Source organism: Alosa sapidissima, chromosome 5 (genome assembly GCF_018492685.1).
Source record: "Alosa sapidissima isolate fAloSap1 chromosome 5, fAloSap1.pri, whole genome shotgun sequence".
NCBI classification, from domain to species: domain Eukaryota; kingdom Metazoa; phylum Chordata; class Actinopteri; order Clupeiformes; family Clupeidae; genus Alosa; species Alosa sapidissima.
The window spans coordinates 18,799,994-18,814,738 of NC_055961.1; the positions used below are offsets into that span (position 1 = coordinate 18,799,994).

Genomic DNA, 14,745 nt, shown 5'->3' on the forward strand with positions numbered 1-14,745 from the left:
TTGACTGACACTTCAGTTTTTATCTTCTTATCTTCTTATATTTTTCCCCTTAATACTCATTCACACTTCAGTCTTGTTTAATTAGCTATTAATATACCTTTTTGGATCACCATTATTTAATGTATTCTTTAAAGTTGAGCTGGCTCTTGTCTTGAGCATAATACATTTCATTACTGATAAATCCTTATTTATGAGTAAATGACAATAAACTTGAACTTGAACTTGAACAAGTGTAGAGGGAGAGAGAAAGCTGAAGAGAGAAAGAGAGAGAGATCTGAGGGAGAGAGAGAGAGAGAAAGAGAGTACCTTTTCCAGACTGTTAATGACACTCAGCTGGGCCGGCTTCTTGAGGGCTTTGAACTTGAACACGGTCTCTGTAGGAAGGAGACAGGCATTTATGCAACAAGCCAAGTAATGAAAAAAGATCACAAAGTCTCCATTTAACAGCCCATAACATCTTATTATGGCCAATATGATGATCATGAACAGATGCACACATAAAACAACCGACAAAGTCTACAAATCTATGCAAAACATCAAAACAACATCACTATAATCTCATTTCATGATATCAAAAAAAGCATAAAGGCTTTGAAGTCCCACAGTGAGAGAGCAAACCTTGCAGCAGCCTCTTGAGCTTGGCACAGTCCACGTTGATGTACTGGATGAGCTCGATGTCATGGACGTCCACCGTGTCTTCAGGGCAGACAGTGAGTTCCTGTAACCTGGAGACAAACACAGAGAAAGCCCCTCCAATCAGCCTCAAAACCCACCTGACAGAGCAGAGACCACTCTCCTACAACACACATGCAGCAACACACACCTGAGGAAGAAACTCAGCCCGAAACTTTGCTTTTTTTTTTCAACTTTGGGAGCTATTCCAGACTTTTTCTTTTGCTTTTCTGACATAGAGACAGCCAGGGAAGCAGGTAAAAACTGCTTAAAGACCCAGCCCGCCATTCTAGTGAAAAGTTATTGACATTTGAGCCCCATAGCATATCAAATTACAGTACATCTATCTAGCTTCTATGTTTCAGCAGCACCATGCTCATTGGCTAGAATGAGCCTACTGTATGATGTTCTGTTCCAGAACTATGTATTCCAGGGCAGTTTATGAACGCCTGTATGATTGAATGTACACAGAAAACCGTGATGGAAAACAGGACTTGGCAGAGCACTTCAACTACATATGACAAAAAAGTGAAAGAAATATTATCATGGATACCTACAAACAATGGAAAATATTTTCAACATAACAACCAACTCTCTACCCCTACGTACGTCATTTTAATGTGACACTCAGACAGTAAATGAATGAACACAAAGTGAATGTATGAAGACAAAGTGAATGTATGACCAGCTATAATACAAGCTATTAGATGAGCCGACCACTAGGTCGACCCTCAGTCCACCACACTGTAGGAGGCCCCTACACCGCCTGGTGGTCATGTAAGGACATGGTCAACCTAAAACACTCACTCAGAGAGCTGCCTCTGCCCTGGTACAGTATGGTTGAATAAGCATGGAGCTTTAGACAAGAGAGTGGCGAAGTGTCCCAAAGGGGTGGGGAAAACCCCCCATCTGACACGAAACTGGACTCATGTTTTAATCAGAGGCCCGCGCCTACGCCTGACCACTTCCCATAGACAGACTGTAGGAACTGGGTTAATATAGAGGCAGACTACCTGGAAACACACACACACACACCTGAGAGATGACCCAGACACACACATACACACTTTCATGCACACTTGATCACACAAAAACGCCCACACACAAACCAAAAACAGACACACCATCCCATCCCTCCCTGGCTAATAATTCATGAAGCCAACCAAGGGGTTAATGGATGTACCAGATGTGGGCTGCATGCGCTCCTGACCAAAACTGACTGGACGGTCCAAAGGACTACTCTCTACTCACCGTCCAAGTGCTAACAGGTCAAGGCATAAACACACACACACACACACACACAGACACACCCAAACAGAATGAAACACACCAGTGTCTGCTGTGCACATCTGCCTGTGCGTCCCCCCTCCCAACAGAGGCTCTATGTTCCGGGAGCCTGCTGAGAAGGGAGATTCCCTCTCTCCTAGCCAAGCACAATGCACTTCTTTATGTGTGGGAGGACTGACTGCCCATCCTCTTCTCCACTCTTCCTCCTCTCAATCCATCCTTCATCCCTCCACCCCCCCGTCCTCCTCCTCCTCCATCTTCCTTCATGCACAGCTCCTCTCTCTCTCTCCCTCTCTCCCTCTCTAGGGCTTGTGGGTGTCCCCAAATGTCTTGCTCTTTCTCCTTTCATCTCCAAGAGCTCTAAGCAGATGCTGGCAGAAGAGCCAGTGCAGTGCGAGGTTACTCAGAAGGAGTTTATGTCTCCATTAGGGATGTCAAAACTTTAAAAAAATCTTAACCGGCCACTGAGCCTCATTAACCGGTTAAAGTCGGTCACCGAAAATTCTATAACTGCCATTTATGATACCCGTGTCCTGTCGCGCGTCTTTCTCTGCCCGTGAAACAAGTTATCCCCCCATTTTAGAATGGTTAGGCTCCCGTCAAACAATGTTAGTTCGTGCCCTTTGTATTATACATTTTCCCCAATCATTGTCCACTACTTGTGGAGGAATAAGGGTTTTGTTTTGGGGAGAAAAATAATTGCTTTCCCTGCACACCCACGCACAGGCACACATTACGCCAGCGTTTCTCAAACTGTGGGTCGCGACCCAGAGACATGCCAGGTGGGGCGCGAACTGACGTGAAAAACAGGAGTTTTATTTTATTTTATATTTTATTTGTAGCCTAGGCAGCACCCGATGCTCAATGGACGCACTGTGTTATTCATTAGGAAGCGCTCGTGTCAAGGCAGCTTAATTAGTCCCGACCTACATGAGATTTTGAACGTTGTTGTGAGAGTGATGAATTTCATCAAAACCCGGCCCTTAAAAGCGCGTCTATTCTCCGCAGTTTGCGAAGAGATGGTAGCTGACCAAAAGGCTGTACTGTTTCACAGCGAGGCAAGGTGGCTTTCCCGAGGTAAAGTGCTGTCGCGCGTGTTTGAGCTCCGAGTCGCCTCTTCTTGGAGGAAGAGCGCATGTTTGAATCTGCAAGCACGTTCACTAATGAACATTTCTTGACGAAGCTGGCCTATCTTAGCGATATATTTGATATATCTTAGCGATACATGGGTTAAATGTCCAGTTACAAGGCAAAGACAAGCACCTACCTCACCTAGCAAATAAGATTACTGCATTCACCAAAAAAACTTGAGGTATGGGACAGGCGCCTCGATCGCGACAGTATTATGCCTTTGAGATTTCTGAGCGAAATCGCTGAAACGTCTGATTCGGGAGCCACTCTTGTGATCCCATGTGTTAAACAGTAGGCCTACATCACATCCCTGCAAAGTTTATTTCAAAAATATTTCCCAACCAGCAGTGCTCAGTATGACTGGATTATGGATCCATTTAATACAGCATGTTGGTATTTCATTGAATATATTGTACAATGCTGTAAAATGGCCTATGCTTCCTAATATGTTGCTGGAAAACAGAAATATGTGTGTTATTATGCATTTATTTATTTATTTATTATTATATCTGCAGCACCAGCTGATTTTAACTCTGTTGAAGAAGATATATTTAGAACTTGTCATTATTTCAATAAATTTGACAATTTTAAGCTTGACCTACCACTTTCTTAGAGCGATGAGGGACAGGTGGGGCTCGAGAATGCCCCCTTGATCAAAGTGGGGAATGAAAGAAAAGGTTTGAGAACCACTGCTCTAAGGAGTGACTCAGAAAGTCACGCAGACAACTGTCTCACTCTCAATACACTAACTTATAGCTGTCTCACTCCCAGGGTACTAAGCTACACAATAACATAATGGGAATATGTTGTCTAGCTCATTGGTTCCTTATACCTTATATAGCTTAGGAAAGCTAACAGCTTTCTATAAGGATCTAGTTTGTTAACTACCACAGTCACAAGTTGGGTCGCGATAGTCTGTCATTTTTAAAAAGTGGGTCCCCAGAAAAAAAGTTTGAGAAACACTGCATTACGCACAACGTCGACCTTCCATGCAACGCGGCACCGAGCTCGGGCTATAAAAAGCTCACGTTACAAAGTCACAAACAGAGAACGCTACATTTGGTGGTGTTACAGGAAAGTATATTAACCAACGCCTTCGTAAAAAAACTTACCGATTGCCAACAGCCTCTGTAGCGTGCTGCACAAAATCCTTTGCAATAAGTTCCTGTCGTGGTTGCGCTTAATAAATTCCGCCGTGGGACGGCTCATGCTCACATTTATCATTTTTAGATATTGAGTGATCATATCGCCCCATACAATACAACACCAATAACACGTGTGTGCGCAGTGTAATAACAGACGCTGGCTGGCATTCGGGAGCTTTAAAAATAGTGTGGTTTTTTTTGTTTTTTTAAACCGGCGGCAGAAAATTTTAACCGGTCAACGTTGATTCGGTCAACCACCGGTTAAACGGCTACCGGTTAACATCCCTAGTCTCCATACTGTAAGCATTAAGTGCATAATGGAGGTTTTTCATAGTAGTGCATGCAAGGCACAGATAGATTGCAGACCTTGCAAGACGGGCCCAGTTCAGACGTAGATTTGAGTCTGACCGGACGTTATTTCTTTCGTCATACCTCCCCCATTCCCTTATGGTCATATCTTCACTCTCCTACCCAAATCCAAAAGTGTGAGTGTGGATAACTCTTACTCTCTGTGTTATCGATTTCTCTGAAAGCTGCGTTCTGTTGACTGTGTGGCTCAGCCCCAAACTTAAACCCACAAACTTGTGGCGCCTCAGTTTGGGAAGCCAGCTCATGCGTCAGCGCAAATGTCTATCCACAGCTGGACTCCTCAAGTGCTGGGAGGGAGGGAGAGAGCTTTGCCCCCAGCACTTCCGCTGTGTGGTCCCTTGCCGTCTAGTGTTAGCTGAGCGTGCGTACCATGAAAGACTTATCATCACGGATACCTGCAACCAATAGAGAACATTTCCATAATAACCTACTCTCTCTACCCCTATTCATTTTAATGTGACACTGTGTGGTCCCTGCCGAGTGGTGTTAGCGGTGCGAGTGTGCGTACCGCGTGGAGATGCGGCTGAACACGGCGTTGAAGTTGTTGCAGCTGAGCGAGAAGAGCACACCGGACGCGGAGGCGCGCAGCTGGGCGGCGTACTGGTGGCCCTCGCGGTACGTGTGGATGAAGTGGCAGATCTCTGGCAGCAGCTGCTTCACCAGCATCGTTTCGTCCAGGCGCATGCTGTCCTTCGGTTGCTGCAGACCACAGGGGGGAGGGGAGAGAGAATTTTCTTAAGTTCATATTATATACATTTAACGGTGACACTTGACACTTACTGCCAGCTCATGTGAGAGCACAACACAAGTTGCCCTAACATGAAGGTGATCACACGGTTTACACCACTTTCCATCATTACAAAATCATTTTAAGCGTTTTGGCCCTATTTGTATGTGTATCTAAAGGTAAGAAATGCAGGGAGACGTTTTTTGTCTCGTTCCAGTGATTGGTAGACTATATCTGAGTGATAGAGTCCTATGTGCATTAGCATGTTCAATGTATTTCCACTCACATACCCAACAACTGATGAAACAATGCCGACACAGTCCTATCCACCACTCTCTCGCCTGTACTACTGTAACTGACTGGGAAACCGAAGTTTTCCCAAACTTGCCATCTTAAAGAGACCTCTCTTGTGGGTAGCCACCTCTCGCCATACCCATCCTTAGTGCTGCTGCTATCTCTGACTGACTCACTCGACCGTCGACCTGACAAAAAACTGTAACCTACATAGGCGGACCTCGGCTACCTATGCGCCAATGAGAGCTTCAGAGGGGTAAAGCGGGACAACAGATTAGGTGTCCCTAATGAACTCGCGCATCGAACAGTAGTTTCGCATTGCATTAATTAATTTGCGCACAAGTTTTATTTATTTTTATACCGTGTATTCTCCATGTAAATTCATGCACCGAACCGTGACCCCGTACCGTTTCGGTTCACCCCTTTCACATACTGTACATCAGATAATTGGCGATTCACCCCTTTCACATACTGTACATCAGATAATTGTCAGTGATATGATAAAGGACAGCTTGAGGTCCAAGGTTTAAATGGCATGTCATTTGTAAATTAAATTTGAACATCCACGTCTGTGTCTGTATCTCTATGTGTCTGTGTGTCTGTAACTCACCCCTGCGAGACACTTCTCCAGAGTGTCCAGGATGATGAGCTGAGAGAGATACAGGTTCTTCTCCGCTGCCTCCCCGAATATCCGCTGAAAAACACACGTTTGGGCCATTACACAAATGCAAGGTACACACAGACAAAAAACTCCTCTCCCAATGCTATATCATACCCCTAGAGCCTAGACAAATCACTCAAAAAAAAAATGTTTTTTTCAACATAGATCACTGTATTGATAACAAGACTGATAAACTATGTTTATGGTTGCATTGTTGTATTATTGTACTAGTGTATTGTTGTATTATTGTACTATTGTATTGTTGTATTATTGTACTGTTGTATGCTTTCAGTGGTAAAAGTTCACATTATCTTTACACAGCACACAGTTTCATTATGCAAAAGTGCAATAAAAAGGGCTAGGCCACACTAAGAGGTGTGTGTGCTTTTGTAAGGGAAACTCAGTAAGATGATTCACACTGACTAACGATTACAGGAAACTCGGACACACAGGGAGAGTTACAGTCCCAGAGGTCAAAAGTTCGATCAAATGAACCTGGGTTGGTCAGGAGATTTGGTAGAAGAATGAAGCCATGGAGCTCTCCCTTCAGGATGCTTCCTACTGACTCACAGACTTAATTCACCCAGGTTTTTTCACTAAACCACGTAACAGAGCCCCCCCACCCCCGGACATCCTGGGGGACAGAAGAGGAGCCTCACCATGTTGTTGACATTCTTCAGGATGTTAGTCAGTCCGCTGATGACCAGGGAAAACTTGTACTTGGAGATGTTGATGAGGCACTCCTTATTATGCTCCGTGCTGACTTTGGAGTGGGTGTTCTGTAGCCCGACTTTGACCGGAAGCTATACGGGGAAGGGGGGAAAGGGACAAAGCAGAGAAGATCAGAAGAGGTGGACATTACAATGGGCGCATTAATCAACAACAATCAACTGTCCATAGGGGTCATGTGGATTTGTTATTTTATCATTCTGTGTATGTTGTAGTGTATTTTGTGTGCGATGTCTTAAGCTACTGGGACCTTGAATTTCTTCTTGGGGATCAATAAAGTAAAGTCTATCTATCTATCTATCTATCTATCTACAAAACAAAGTTAAAAGGAAAGTTAACATAGCATTGAGAATTTCTTATTTGTGATATGTGATGATATATAAGGAAACCGGTTTCCACCACTACATAAATAAAGATTTGTTCTCTGGTGTTAACGCCTCTTTCCTTTGTAGCTGTTGTGTGGCCTTTGGCAAAGAACAGGGTTGTTTCTCAGGAACAAGAACAACTCTGGAGAACACAGGGCTGACTGCAGGGCTCCATACAATCAAAACACAGTTGGATGTGAATATTGGAATGACAGGGTGGAACCATAAATGCAAAAAAGAATGAAGGGCCTGACACAGGAAAACCATTGGAGGCCGCACTCACTAAAGACTGGGCCTATCCCCTACCCACACAAGTCTCTCTCTGGCCCATCTGCACACCTGCACCGGACTCACTGTGCACATTTCAGAGCATATGCATGCTAATGGACCCCCCCCCCCCCCCCCCCACTCATGTGTGCTCCAATACACGTACGAGCGTGTGTGTTGTTGACCGTGCGTGTGTGCTGTTGACCGTGCGTGTCTGCCGCTCCAAAGCTGCTAGAATTAAATTATTTACAGGCAACAAGGATGGACCGGGCAGCTACTACTGAAATGACAGAGCTGAAGACTACCAGAAACATCTGGTTGGTTGGCTTTTATCTACCACAAATCCATAAGATTATGTACACCCCTGAATAATTTCAATGTCAGGGGAGGAAATCTGTAACTTAGCCTACTTTATACCATGATGTCTTACCCCCTGCAAGTCAGACAATCTGTGACGCTAACTAGCATGTATACTGCATATCTCACACACACACACGCACACACTTCCAGTAACACAGACAGGCACACACACATAGACAGACAGACAGACACTCTTAAGTCTAAACAATGTAGTGGTTATGGCCAGTAGCACAATAACGAGGGCACAAAAACGTTCCTCCAGTCTAGTGCGGTTTGAGATGGCACGATTGGCCTCTAAGCTGGGCAAACAGCGTCTTTCAGTAAGAGGAGATGTGATGGACTGCCCACACACACACACACACACACACTCTTAGTCACTCATTCATCCAACATGAAAAGGAAATTATGTAAATAAAAATCCCCTGACCAGACCTCTCCTTGCCCGTCTCTCTCTCTTGCTTTCTCCCTCAACCACACACACACACACACACAGTCTTGCAGGGTGACCCGCGGAGGAATTTCAGAGTGTGGCGAGAAACAAAGTGCCCCTGTGTGTTCACTGGCTTACTGTTTGTGTGTAGTGTGTGTGTGTGCGCACGCACTTTGGGAAGCCCGGCAGGGAGACAGGAAGAGTCCACATCCCCTTGCCCACTGGCCCAAACACTGGAGGACACGCCAACGGCACGCGACAGGAGTCGCAGCACAGTCACACACACACACGCGCGCACACGCGCACACACGCACACACACGCACACACACGCACACACGCGCACACACGCACACACACGCACACACGCACACACGCACACACACACACACACACACAGCCTCTCACTCGGCTGGCCTTGGTCTTCCAGGTCAGAGCTTCTAAGAGCAGCAGTGATGGCCATCCCAGAGAAGGAGGACAGAGCGATGCCCACCTTCTGACCACTCTTCAGAACTTACAGGGAATCCAAGCAGCGAGCGATCCGAGCGAACGACTGTTGTCTAGCATTGAATGCTATCTCTCCACATTGAATTCGTTAGCCTAAATATGCCTTTCCATTGCATCAAAATAGCAGACCATTGTAAGTGACAGAAAGAAAATAGAAACGAGGCGTCCGACAAAAGTTCTCTTAAACATCGTTGCATCGTGCTGCACAGCACTGCTTCGTGTTGCGTACAGTCAGAACATTCCAATTGAAAACAATGTAATTAAACTGACTTTATCGCTCTTTTCTACTTTAACGCTCACTCGCATCGCATGTAGTTAGGACTTGGTGTTAGAACATGAATTCTAGAAATTAGAACATTCATTCTAGAATGTAGAAACATAATTCCAGAGTTTAAAACATGGAATTTATCATTTAGAACTATAGAATTCAAATGATTCACTAAGGGACAGTTTTTAACATCAGTTTTTAAAATGTCTTGGGTGATCTGATCACAAGTGGTCAGCCGAGACTCATCGCCCGCCGTTTATGCATGTATCTAAGGTGTACTTGTTTTTACTGCCAATGTCACATTCACTAGAACTCCCATTGTCCAGGACGCATCAGAACACATTTAGCGTCTAGACTACAAATGATAGGCTATGTGGTCAAATGCGCCTCAGACCACCGCGACAAGTGGTTTGCGTGATCGGTTCACATTGTGTCTTGGTGACTGTTTACACTTACACTTACACTTAGTCATCGGATTACCCAAGCTGAATTTCAAAACCAAATTTCAAAAACCAAATGTAAACCGGGTCAAACATATGCCCACCAAAGACTGTCTCCATGGTGCTGATGCCAACCAAAAAACCCACTTGACGTGGGATTATTAATGGGAATCAACCACTCAACACAGACACAGCCTGCACACCCCTGCTTAGAGGACAACTTACATAGGGTTATAAAAGCCTAGGCCTCGAAATTCATGTTGCCAAATTTAGACAACGAAGCCAGTAATGATTTCATTGCCTTACTGACTGCCTTACAAGAGACGGTGTGTAAAATAATCCTCAGTGGTGAGGTCATCGCTGATGGTGAAAGAACAGGAGCGCAGAGAATACTGAAATGTTTGATTGCTAGTGCCGATCTGTACCAGAGAACGTCTACTGCACCGAGCACTTCTACATACACGCTTGGTGTAGGTTTAAGGAGCGGAATTGCAAACAGGCTTACAACAACACACACACACACACTCTCAGAATCCTATTTAGTGATTATCCTCAGGTTTAACAAGAGTTTAACAAAAAGCGATACCTTTAATCTCCATCAGAGCTCTGTTTAATTGCCGTCAGTGGCACACTTCCATCAAGACAGACAAAAAGTGTGGACAAAAAGGTACAGCTAAGATTTAGTGCACACATACTTGACTTAACATAGAGAGTAGGAAAACGATTAGGTCAAGACTATCAACCAAAGCAAACAGTTAGTAACTAAAAGTATAGGCTAAGTCAGGAAGGCCAGTGCAGCTCTTACAATGCTGCAAAGGGCGTAGCAGACGTGATCCTGAAACCTATGTCATGAGGCAGGTAAGGGTGTTTAATGCTCTAGGGCTGTAAGCTTCATCAGCAATGTGTCTCCTGATGACACACATTTAATCACAGTCGTACAATAGAAAAATAGGCCTTGTGTCAATAAGAAGCAAAGGCTAAATGGTTAAGAAAGAGCTCTCAGAGACACTGTTGCATCGGCCCCTACACAGCAAACAGCCATGCTTGACACATGGTGACCCAGCTGAGCACCGTGATCAACTTCACGTGACTGGAATTCTGTTAAGTGCCGAGCTGATGTTCTAGAAGCTTCTACAATGACAGGCCGTAAGTGTAGTGAATGGAGTGTGAAACAAAACTCTGACTCCACTATTCTAAGCCAGAGATCCCTATGTGTGCCATCACTTAGGCCTACATGTGGACTTTATAATATTAACAGAATGAAGTAGGGATGTATTCATCAGGGATGTAACATCAGTATTGGCCAATATCGGCCTTGTTGACCGGTATTCGCTATCTTATATTTTATGACATTTACCGATGGCAGTGGCTGATGTTTCTCTGTTATGTTGTATCACTTCTGCACTCTGTAAAATGTTGTCCTATAAAGGCCTGAAGGACCGTTATTTTTATGAATACTTTGGTTTCTACTATACTAAACAAAGTAAAAAAAAAATAATCGGTATCAACATTGGTTATCGGCCAAGTTGGCATAGGCCTACTCATGCATATACCAGCCCCCTAAATGTCTCCTCATTTGACGTGCTCACCTATAAAATATCTTACAACACACATAGGTCAACACCACAAATGCAACAAGGCCTTTCACTAAATCATCCATTTCTACCTTCAACAAGTTTAAATCATGTTTATCTTTCCTCATGAAAACATTAACCGAGGACCAGGATCTTTATATCTATGCATCTCCTCTTACAAACTTCTTACACGCACACGCACACACACACACAAAAAAAACATCAACGGTCAACCATTACAGGACAGTGTGGAGACAGACTCAAGAGCAATGAATTTGGATGTGTCTTTATGCTGGAGATAGAACACTACTTGGGCTGATTTCATGAATGGTAAAATATGGACTTTCTGTAACAGCTGCTCAGTCAGTCTTGGAAACCGTGAACATTTAACTTGTAACGTGACCGATTCTTCAGTTTCCATATTGTCCTTCCAGGAGCCCCCATTCTCTTTCCAAGTTTCCAGACTGGTTTCAACAGCTGGACCAAGTTGAACGCTTTAGTTGCTGATTATACCAAGACCAGGAGATTCTCAAATTAAGACATTTCCTATAGTTCTGTCACTATAATATGAGACCACATTAACTTTAAATGATAATATGACTAGCCTAGGCTACATGCCATGACTATGGCCAATGGCAATATGCCAATATGTGAACTTTGTCTTCACATGCAACAGGCCTAATACAGCATATGAACGAAAATGGGCCTGTGCACAGAATTTATGAAACATTTTAACAACATCCCGAGTAAAATCTGAAGAATGTGCAATGAGTTCCACAGGCAGTTATAAGCAGGAACACAGGCAGAAGTCAGCCTTTAGAGTCTAAAGTATAAAGGATGAACTGTTTAGATTGTTTTTTACACTGACAGTATGTTATTCATGTACTCGTGAAAAGAAAATCCTGATCAATGCACCAAATTCAAATCGACATACGAGTACTAAGTAGCCTAGCTGAACTACGAATACAGAAATGAGCAGAGTAGGCTACACTAGCTGAGCACCTGAGTGTGTGAGATTTGACAGCTACCTCTTGAACGCTGCAATGTAACAGTCGGAATAGAAAGAACAGCAACACAACGAGGCATTAGCCAGATGCTGTTGAACTATTCAGTAAGGCACCTGGGCAACTGGAAAGCTGGGAAGCAGGGTAGCTAGCGTTGGCACGCCAGTTAGCCAAACATCTGAGGTGGGTTGAAGCTGTTTCAATCTAGCCGAATACCAGGATGCCTCGATGTCTTTGTATCCGAGTTCCTTTTTGACATCGTCAATGTAGCCAAGCCTGCAATTTTCGTCTGTGTCTCCCTTGCATAAACGACGAGGAGAGTCATCTGTGTGGCTCGTAATACAAACTGCATTTCGGAATACCTATAGAGCTTGTCCTTAAGGCAGAACTAATGTTAGCAGCCTGTCTTGTTTTGCCTGATGCAGTACTACTGTACAGGAGTGGTGGTGGGCAAACGAGCTATCAAATCGCAATCCGCAATCCTAGCATATCGAAACGTAAGATACCTAGACCTAGAAAACTCCACGGATATCACAAATCCAGCAACAACCTGCAAAGTGTAATATATCCCGTAAACCATAAATACATAAGGCATTTACAAATTATCTTACCTGATCGTCAAATCTATTAATTACGGCCTGAACCCATTCTACGGGTTTGTGCGCAGCCATCGCGGGCCAAGACGCTGCCGCGACAGGCTTCTTGTAATCCCCCAACGAATTATGTTTTTTTCTTTTCAATTGCGAATGATAAATCTTTGATTACTAATAAAAGCACCAAGAGGTGGGGGTGGTTTGTTATTCTCTCGTTTCTCAATCAGAAACACCACCACGCCGCCATGACAGTGCCGGAAGTTTAAATCCTCCTTTCCAGGCAGCGACACAGCAGTGAAGCTGCTGTGATAGACAAGTACTGCGCCTGCGTTGCTTCATAACTGGTGTATGCAGTGGAGGCTAGAGAATGAGTAGCCTACACGAGAAGAACGCGTGTGTGTGTTTATGTGTGATTTCATTCATGTTACTTTGACCCACGTTGGTCAAATTAACTTCATAACTCTCTTTATCTGCTTATAGGGACCTTGATCAGTTAAGGTAGTTATTTAAGTAGTTTAAGAGTAGCCTGGCACTCATGACTGTCTGTGACAGCTAGTTTCATGAGATTCATGTAATCGGACAAGACCAACAATATACTTTAAATATCACAGATTATAGAATTATGCATTCATTTGAGTTGAATTTCTCTCCTAGCCATTTTTTCTGGAGTAGCCTACAGGCATATTTTACTCAGGCTAGTAGACTAAAAACTAGCTAATCTAGTCACTCTCCAGTAGCCAATCTAATTAGGCCTACCAAATCATTTGGGGAAATATCCTCTTAAGGATGTGTTCGTTCACTAGATAAAATAGGCCATCTAAAAATACCTCATTAACCAGTCCGGTTATGAGTTAATTTCCTGACCGCATGCCACAAAATGAATTCAATTCAGAAGCTTACCCAATAAATGCTTGCATGAACAGAGTGATTTGTTGTTGCTTCCCAAAGAGTCCAGAACAATAAGAGTTTTATGACCACTAGGAAGCATCACATCACCTCGGAGATAAAGATGGGTTAAAAGTGTCTCACAGACTAAGGATGATGATCATTTTCCTGTGACTGAATTCAACATGGTTTAAATTCATGGTACTTTATGGCATGAGTGATGTTTACTGAACTGGTGAGAAGCAGAAGTCACTTGCACACATACAATCACTGGTGCTCCTCACAAATGTGTCCTCACTGCTCTTCCCCACCACAATAGGCTGCCCCTCTCTCAGGACCCAGCTTTTAAACTCCTGAAATTTGCTGACAACACTATAGCCATTGGACTCATCCAAGATGGCAATGTGTGTTCATATCTGCGGAAGGTTGAACAGCTGGAGCAGGACAATGGAGATGACCTTAGGAGACATCCCGTAGCAATGGAGCGATAGTGGACCTTAGGAGACATCCCGTAGCAATGGAGCGATAGTGGACCTTAGGATACATCCCGTAGCAAGACAATGGAGATGATAGTGGATGGATAGTGTAGACAACTGCCATGTTTGCATTACGAACTAACCCCATACATTTATATGGGAGATTTGTTGAGTGATGTGTCTCCTCATTAGAAAGTCTCTGGTCTAACATCAACTCCATTCTTAATAGTTCCAACAGAAGGGGGCGCTGTGAAGCTACTGGCTACAGCGCTCTTACCACATTCAGGTCCAAAGTGCCCATGGAGACCCAAAGACCCCGGCACCATCATGATGTTGACTACACAAACTCAGTGTTATTACACTGACATTCAGGGCCAAGTCGTTGAACTGTTATCACATTCTGGGGTGCTTTTCCCGTAGCCTACAACTACAGAGGTTAGCTTTTTACTAATATGGTACAATGCATCGTTCAACTAACTAACATATAAGTAGGCCTATATCACCAAAATGAAAAACAAAAAGAAGAATTTTAAACCTGACTTTATCCAATGACAACCCAAAGA

The 14,745-nt window shown here is 43.9% G+C and overlaps 1 protein-coding gene across 7 annotated transcripts in view; it reads right to left on the reverse strand.

Annotated features, from left to right (window-relative positions):
* nf1b (neurofibromin 1b) overlaps positions 1 to 13,094 on the reverse strand; it is a 72,519-nt gene extending 59,425 nt beyond the window's left edge. For all 7 annotated transcript variants that reach the window (XM_042092395.1, XM_042092394.1, XM_042092393.1 and 4 more), the window contains exons 1-6: positions 12,840 to 13,094; positions 6,946 to 7,089; positions 6,236 to 6,319; positions 5,113 to 5,303; positions 619 to 725; positions 307 to 374 (exon numbers count right to left, since the gene is read on the reverse strand). In XM_042092395.1, coding sequence (XP_041948329.1) covers positions 307 to 374; positions 619 to 725; positions 5,113 to 5,303; positions 6,236 to 6,319; positions 6,946 to 7,089; positions 12,840 to 12,899 — 654 coding nt within the window. In that variant the 5' untranslated portion in view covers positions 12,900 to 13,094. The remainder of the gene's footprint in view (positions 1 to 306; positions 375 to 618; positions 726 to 5,112; positions 5,304 to 6,235; positions 6,320 to 6,945; positions 7,090 to 12,839) is intronic.
* Positions 13,095 to 14,745: the final 1,651 nt, after the last annotated feature.